The 7852-nt window shown below is 54.7% G+C and overlaps 1 protein-coding gene across 1 annotated transcript; it reads right to left on the minus strand.

The window, feature by feature from the left end:
• Positions 1-1654: 1654 nt before the first annotated feature.
• LOC311432908 (uncharacterized protein) lies at positions 1655-4603 on the minus strand. The gene is made up of 7 exons (XM_084511499.1): positions 4317-4603; positions 3669-3789; positions 3347-3470; positions 3099-3245; positions 2546-2724; positions 2111-2239; positions 1655-1788 (listed from the first exon to the last, which is right to left on the minus strand). The coding sequence occupies exons 2-7, from the start codon at positions 3785-3787 to the stop codon at positions 1686-1688; spliced, it is 801 nt and encodes a 266-aa protein (XP_084367625.1). The 5' UTR covers positions 3788-3789; positions 4317-4603; the 3' UTR covers positions 1655-1685.
• Between the last annotated feature and the right edge of the window lie 3249 nt (positions 4604-7852).

Below are 7852 nucleotides of genomic sequence, written 5' to 3' on the forward strand. Positions count from 1 at the left end.
GTAGGGCCACAGCTGAGCCGAGCATGCCAGCACTGAGAAGGAAACTCTCTCCTTTCAGTCCCATACAAACCTCGAGAGTGCCCCAGGGGGTGTGCAAGGTGATCCATTTGGGTGTGGGAAGGAAATGCTAGAACTGCCATTTGGTTATTCATGAAATCTTGAAAGGGAATAAGGAAGAAGGAATGCTTCACGAGTGTTTAATATAGAGCTTGTGCCTGGCACCCTCCCTCAGTGTCTCCATGTGTCAGATGGCCACGTCGCACGTGGTCTGTGAGGTGTCCTGAGGGACGAGCGTGTGCCCCACAACACGGAGGGCTTCTCCGTGGCACCCTCACTCGTTCACAAGCTTTCAGCATTATGTGACGTAGCAGATTACATGGGCCGGGTTCAGTAGACTTCAGGATGATGTGCTTAAAAGGGATTTGAGGAAATCAGTTCAAAGGATGCCTATAGATTGGGATCTCTAAGGCCAAGGGTAGCAATTCAGCAAGAGGTATTCCTCCCAAGTGGAATTGACAGCAACTTGCATCAAGGCTGCCTGATGAGAGATCAAAGTCCCCGAAAGTTTTAGGAGGAGAGAATGAAAACTGTGAGAGCATGTGAGAGAAAGAGAGCTCTTCACTTTCTTGTATGAGTGATGTGACAAAAAAAATTTAACTTGTCCTTCAGTTTTGTGAAGCTGTGCAGATTTAAAGTCCCTGGGATAGGCTTTGGCCCTGCTGGCTTTCCTTCCTTTCTCCCAAGTTTCAAACTCTCTCTCTCTCTGCTTTTTGGCTATGTGCAGACCCAAGAGGTCATGGAAAAGCCGTTTTCCAAAAAGAGGCTCTTAACTTCAAAGCTCCCTTGGCAGCAGTACCATCAGGGAAGGAAGACTTGTTGCTAATTCTGGGCTGAGTGAGGGCGGGTGCTTGATGCCATTTTTTAATTAATTTATTTATTTATTTTTTTCCTGGGACCAAAGGGAAGGTTGCAGTGAGCCGTTACCTTGAAGTTCCACCCTGGAAGGATCAAGAGCTCCCAGCTCTTCCCAGCTCTCCAGGCACAGGCAGGTGCTGATGCTGGATCCTAAGAGCACCTGGCTTTCAGCAAGGGCGAATCAGCAGCCTCAGCTAGGAGGCCTTCGTGGCTGTCTTGGGAGGCCACGAGTGGTGCTACTTGAACTGCTTAACAGTCCCACAAAAATTGTGAGGTGGATTATTGAGGGAACAGAGCATCTCTCCTATGAAGAGAGGCTGGGAGAGCTGGGACTGTTTAGCCTGGAGAAGAGAAAGCTCAGGGGGGATCAGTGGATAACTGCATGCCTGCGGGCAGGGTGCAAAGGCAATGGAGCCAGGCTCATTTCAGTGGAGCCCACTGACAGGACAAGAGGCGATGGGCACAGAAGCAAACACAGTGGCTTCCACCTGAACCTAACCTCAGGATACATTTCTGTAGTGTGTGGGTGAGCGAGTCCTCTCACGGGTTCTCCAGTGAGGCTGTAGAGTCTCCCTCCTCAAGGGGAGACACTTGAAAGCCATCTCCACAGGACATGCTCCTTGGACACTGGTGCCGGGTGGCAATGTTTGAGCAGGGGGTTGGCCAAGCTGACCTCTTCAGGTACCTTCCAACCTCAACCATTCTGTGTTTCTGTGAAATCAGAACACTAAAAAGCCCATGCTGGTCCTTCCAGCAGGAAGCAACAGACTTTATTGGGCTCGCAGCTGCTCACAGCTGCGAGGGGTCCTCGCTGGTTTCCCTGATGCTCGTGTCATCTTCGGCATTGGAAGCACAGGGATTTTCTCACCAACGCTAAGGAGAGAAAAAGAAAGGGTTCAAGTTTCCGTTCCAGTGAGGGCAGCGGAGTGACACTCCCTGCTCCCTTCAGCCCCAGTCCTGTGCATATGCAGGAGTCCCAAGGCTCTGTGTGGCCTTGCGGTGGCCCCTCGAGTCCCAGCCAGTGACAGGGAATCTACGCAGCGCCAGGCTGAGGCGCTGTGTGAGGCCGGACTGGAGACCTTTGGCCAAGCAGCTACGGAAGGCCAGGGCAAGGGTTCTCGTGAGCCCGGGGGCCTCATTGCCCAAGGAAGGGGCTGTTGCTAGCGGAATGAAGGCTGTTGCAGGAGAGGTTTACCAAATCAGAAGATCCTCTGCAGAATTTCCAGGGATGTCGACAGCTCTGATCTTGGTCTTGTCTTTCTGCAGGACCTCTTTTCTCTTCACCAGCTGTTTCCTCACCCGCACACTCCGCACTGAAAGGCAGCTGCAGCAACAGAGAAAAAAACTCTCAGGTGGGCTCTGAAGGCCCTCACCTCTGGCTGCCCAAAAGCAGGGAGCACAGCCTCCTTCCATTGTGGGTGCGTCACTGTCAGCTGCAGGGGAGCTTTAGGACTTTGGGTCTGCAGGGGGACAGCTGGAGGCAGGGCCTCTCCACGGTCATTCCCTCCGCGAGGCAGCCAGGGGATGGAGAGCCAAAGCCCAGAGCTGAGCAACCCACATGCTGGATCCCTCAGGCAGCTTGCTGCAGCTCAGCTTTTCCTGGCCTTTTTGGGTGCTGGCCCACACTTACTTGGCACTTGGTTTGCTCAGAGGAGCTGCCTCAGCCTTCTTCTCCGGGGGGTGAGGGATGAGGACATGCTGCTGATTCATGTCCACTGGCACCATCTGCAGAGACTTTTTCAGTTCCACAAGTGCCATGGAGGAGGCGCTCTCTGTCTGCAGCCTCTGCATTTCCATCTGCGTCTTCTGCTACAGGGGAAGTAGAAACAAGGAACGTTTTTAGATGGGGGTGCTAATGTGGGAGCTGTCCCATGGCAGTGGGGCAGTCGTCCCCTCAGGGTTTTCCCAGGCTCAGGGCAGTTTCCCTGCAGCCTGCTTTCTCTCAGAAAGGCAGCATGAAAGGGTAACACCCTCAGCCTCTGAAACTAAGGGCAAGAACACTTTCAGGGCAGTGGGCTTTGGAGGAGGTCTCGTCCTTCAAAATATAAAACAAGGCTCAGGAAGGGCAGGTTTTTCTCTTGGAGAGAAGCTTCCTTGCAGAGCTAAGAGGGGAAGAGTGTTTACACAGCCCCCTGAGAGAAGAGAAAGGTTCTTTCTGGAGTGATTGAAAGCACTTGGCATACCCAGATACTCTCTCTCCCGTTCGTTTTGCCACGAGCCTTGCACTGTGCCCACATGTTCTGTCTCTCCCATTCTTTCTTCAGCTGCTCCTCAACCAACAATGCCTCCAGAGTTTTCTCATCTTCTTGCTGGTACAGGCAGCATATTTCCTACAGGAGAGAAGGGCATGCAACAATCAGAGAAACATCAAATCTCCACAGAGGCAACCCATGAAACAACCCGGCAATGGGCACACAGATGCAGTGGCTACCTGTCCTGTTCTCCGTTGACTCTCACAGGCAGGGGCTTGAGTTTGGGGCCAGGCCACAGCACAGCGCTTGCCCTTCCCCTCTTCTGCCATTCTTGAGGAGCTCTCCTCACGGGTTGTCAGCAGCCTGCAAGCACAGAAGAGGAGGATTTCCTGCTCTAGTTTTTGCTCACCAATCAGGTCCCCAGCAGGGAAAGGGAAGTTGGTGGGGCATGTGTCAGGACCCCTGTGGAATTCACCGAGACCCTGTGTCTAAGGAAAGCCGCTCGATGACTCAAGGAGAAGAGCCCAGGGGCTGCTTCTTTAAGGTTCCCCCCAGCCTCACCTGCGAGAAGGCTCTTTTTCCACTGCAGCCTGGCCCAGCTTTGCCTCCCCTTTCATCTTGGAGAGTCTGGATAGAGAGAGACTCTGGGGTGTGAGCAGCTGGCTCTTAATAGGAGGCATCCCTGTAAGGAGGAAACGAGAAGGACAGTCAGAGCTGCTGCTTGGTGGCCACACAAAGAGGCAGGGAATGAGCCTCCCTGCTGGATCCGGTGCTACTTGTAAAAGGCAGAGCAAGCTGGGAGATGGGTTGGCCTAGAAGGGAGTCTCCTTGGCCACTGGCATTTCACGGGTGGGGATGGGAGTCCTGGGACTCCCTGCTGCCATTGTACCCCACATGCTACCTTTGGACACATCTAATCCAGAGCGGGGCTTTCAGTAGACAGGAGCTCCAGGAGGCCAGCGTGGAAGAGGCCTGAGCACTGCCGAATGCTACGGGAAGCCCTGGGCTGCCCTGCCATTCTGGTTCCTACGAAGGCCCAGCAGAGCTACTGCCGCAGGGAACTGGGGTCAGAGGAGGGGCCTCATCCTGTGCAAAGCGCAGCCTTCCAGCTTTGCCTCCATACCCCTTGCCCTCAGGAGGACATTCAGAAGGGAAGGGCAGAGAGGTCTCCCAGGGGCTGTCACTCCCAGGAGCCCGCTCTCACATTACCTGTTCTGGTAGACTCTCCCTCCACACTTGCGTCTCCCTTCTTCTCCAAAGCAGGGTGCTTGGGTGCTTGGAGAGACCCTTCCCCTGCAGCTCTTCCCCGAGGTATGTAGAGCCCAATCCTGGAAGAAAGACCAAGGCAGTGTGACTCCGGGGCACCATATTCTAGGGCTGTAGGGTGCTGGTCTTGGTGCCAGCATCTGAGAGGGGCTTGCTGTGGGCTGGGCAGGGAATAGACATTCCCCTTGGTACACAAAGAGAATGGTCCCTCTTCCAAAACAAGCAAGAATCGGTGTGGAGTGGAGGAGGAACCAGTGCTTGGAGAAGTTTCCTTCCAGCTCCTCCCTGAGCAGCAGCCAAGCCCTGGCACTGCTGATCTTCCGGAGAGGAGCTGAAAAGCTGCCAAAAACTCTCAGCCAAGGGCTGCAGAAGCAATGCACCCACCTGGGAAAGATGATGACACCTCCAGAAGCTGGATGTGGGACCATGCTTTTTCTCTCCGATGTGGCCAAATCCGTTTTGCTTAACCTCTGCAGGAGAGACAGTCGTGGGTGAGACCATGGCCAGGAAGGGATGCCCTTGCCAACGAAGGCATCACGGCTGCTCAGGCAGAAAGCTGCCCACGGGCAGAGTTTGCAGGGCTTAGTGTTCACCCCTCCTTACAAGCAGCACAAGCTGCGCAGCGAGTGCCTGCACCTGGTAAATCACTGCCTGGCTTTGTGCAGGGGCCAGACTCCTGTGCCTCATCAGGAGACGAGTCTGACCCAGAAGGAGAAGTCCCTCCGAACGGCCTCTCGGGGCATTTCCCAGGAACCCTGGGCTGTGCTGGTGCAGTGAGAAACTTACAGTGAGGCGGCATTTCAACAGCTGGCCGTTGCTATTCAGGTTGTGAACAAAGTCGGAGGAAAAGTGCATTTGGACTCTGCTCTTGCGGAACACCAGACAGCCGATGTCCTTGAAGATGAAATCAACAGCCTGCTTCTTTGCAAGGGTGTAGGAGAGAAAGAGCAGGGTCTCCTGAATGCAGCGCTGCACGGTGTCCCGAGGAATGCCGATGTCCAAGGACAGCCAGGCATAATTCAGGAAAACAAATGGAGGTATTCCTGAGGGAGAGGAAGCAAGGAGAAAATAACTAAGACAGGCCTGCAGAGGAGGGCAGTCCCATTTGGGTAGCTTCTGGGCCCTCCAGCACTGCTACAGAGCTGTCTTGCTGACTGCTCGTCTGGAGGAGGAGAATCCCTGAAAGACAGAGCTCCAAGCGCCTAGGGCAGCACAATCGTGGGGCATCGCTGATGCCATAGAAGCCGATGCCCAGTGTCAGCCTGCACCTGCTGTTGTCCGAACTGCTTAGAGCAGAAGTCAACCACCAATGCAGCCATCAGGGTGCCAACAGGATAGGGAGGGACGTTTCTGGGAGCTGGTGTCTGGAGGGACGTGCAAGGCGTTGATGGGCCTTGGCTTGAGAGGAGCTCAGGCCTTTCTCTGGACCTCCTGGAGGAGCTGTGTAACCCCTTCACTGCCCTCCCAGCAGCAGCTGAGCATGCAGCCCAAAGTCCCCGCGCGTGGGAGCCCAGACAATCATCTCTCTTCTTACCAGGAAAAGTTTCTTTCTTGTAAGGGAGCCCATGAACATTGGCAAAGTGCTCCGAAACCTGGAAGACGGGCTTCTTTACATCGAGGAGCTTAAAGCCTGCCATGGGCCGGTCCTGTTTAACAGCAAAGAAGGTGCCCAGCCCAGGTACTGTGACACCCTGAAAAGCAAGAAATCAGGAACACGGGTCAGTATTTCTGGGGCTTCTCCAAGCAAGAAGATGGGCCCTCATGCCTTGGCCACAGCTCATGAGAAAGTGCCAGGCAGTGTCACTCTGCAGAGCCCTGGAGATGGCCTCAATGTCACGGATTTTCCCAGCTCCCTCCTTTTTTCCCTCTAAAGTGGAGCTGGGCTACTAAGAGCACAGCCAACACCCTCAGCTCCGTAAAATTCCCTCCAAGCAGTTCCCAACAAGTAGGGAAAGCCTTGAGTGCCAGCACCAGCGACATGCTGGCCTGCCCACTCTGGCCACGGGCAACACACAAACACCAGGCAGAATGGACCCCGTCCTTCTGCTGGAGCTGGGCTCTTCTTTTGTGCATACTGCCAAAGCAGCAACGGGCCCCTGGCACCTCTGCAGTTTGCAGGCCACCGCTGGGGTGTTTCTGCTGCTTGAGGAGGCGGGCTGTGGGGTGGCAGCTCTGGGAAAGAGCAGAGTAAGAGGGCAGGATGAGGCTGCAAAGCTCACCTTGTTCAGCGCGAACTGCCTGCGGATGAAGTGGGATACTGCATCCCAAACTTTCACAATCTCTGAAAAGCAAAGGAAAGAGACGTCATACTGCAAGCCAGCTTTCTCGTCCAGCACAGTCCTCGTGGCCAATGGGGCCAGTGTCTATGTCCCCAGACCCTCCCTCTCTCTCCCCACAAGAAACTGCAGCTCAAGTGGGCTGCGCTGCTGCCTGTTCCTCAGGCACCTCCTGTTGGGCTCACCATCGTCCTGGAGGTGCATGAGTGTTGGACACATGAGGCGGCCTTTGCACAGGATGGGAGCACTCCTGGCCTCCATCTCGCTCCGGGCCTCCTCCACTCGTCAGCAGGAATTGTCCCACGCGGGGACGCTGCTTCCCAGTGCCTTTGGCTCCTTTCTGCAAGGCGGCTCCTCAAGATCACAGCGGCAGCCCCAGCAGAGCAGCACCAGCCACTGCCTCCCTAAGGCCTCGCAGCCAAGTGAGGGCAGGTCGCGGCGCACAGGCTTTTGAGCAGGACGTGGTGTGATGTCACAGACGGCCCTGCTATTGCCTCATCGCGTGTCACAATAGGGGCTGCAGCCTGCCCTGTCAGGGAGCTGCCTCCCCAAGGAGACTGCTGCACCCTGGAGATTCGGGCAGAGCAGTCCGCAGGCTGTGAGGGTCACTGCAGGGTGCTGGCCCCAGGCCTTGCCCCAGGAGCAGGAAAGGAGGCTGCAACTTCTCTTAGCACTGTCCAAGACTTTTCCTTGGGCTGAACCTTCCCACGTCATCCAGCTATAGGTGCAGGGAGCACCGTCCCCTTCCACTTTCTGTGCGTGACCCTCAGCTCTGGTGATTTTTTAGCCAGCAGGGTGACCACTGGAGTTAGAGCCTCTTTGTTTTCATTCCTTCTCTGAAGCAGCCAGTGGGTGGATGGCCAAAGACTGCACTAGAGTGTTGGGGAATACTGTGACTCCAAATGTGTAATAACACAAGTGCATTTTAAAAGAGGTCGGTCAGAAGCTTTATTAACACTGATCACACTGCAAACATTGGGCAGCATTTCTCTCTCCTCTTCCGCTTTTTCTTCCAAGTGGTTGCAGCTACCCCACTATAAATAAAACAAAGGAAATAAAGGAAAGTGGTGAGGAAAATGTAATGTTACCATAGCCAGGTGTGCAATCTTGTGAAAAATGGGCTCCAGACAGTTCTTTGTATGTTAATGAGGCCAAGTGCCCACGCCAGGCTCAGACTCTTTAGGTAGCTTGTTAACTGCCACA

The sequence above is a fragment of the Aythya ferina genome (genome assembly GCF_964211825.1).
Source record: "Aythya ferina genome assembly, chromosome: 1".
In the NCBI taxonomy this organism is placed as follows: Eukaryota; Metazoa; Chordata; class Aves; order Anseriformes; family Anatidae; genus Aythya; species Aythya ferina.

What these genes read in the sequence shown, in the direction of transcription:
- LOC311432908 (XM_084511499.1), bottom strand. Translation starts at nt 3,787, where the DNA reads ATGCCTCCTATTAAGAGCCAGCTGCTCACACCCCAGAGTCTCTCTCTA. An exon ending in ACGGGAGAGAGAGTATCTGG is followed by an intron (nt 2,725 to 3,098) that starts GTATGCCAAGTG and finishes CTTCCCCTGTAG; the next exon opens with CAGAAGACGCAGATGGAAAT. An exon ending in GCAGAGGATCTTCTGATTTG is followed by an intron (nt 1,789 to 2,110) that starts GTAAACCTCTCC and finishes TTCTCTCCTTAG; the next exon opens with CGTTGGTGAGAAAATCCCTG.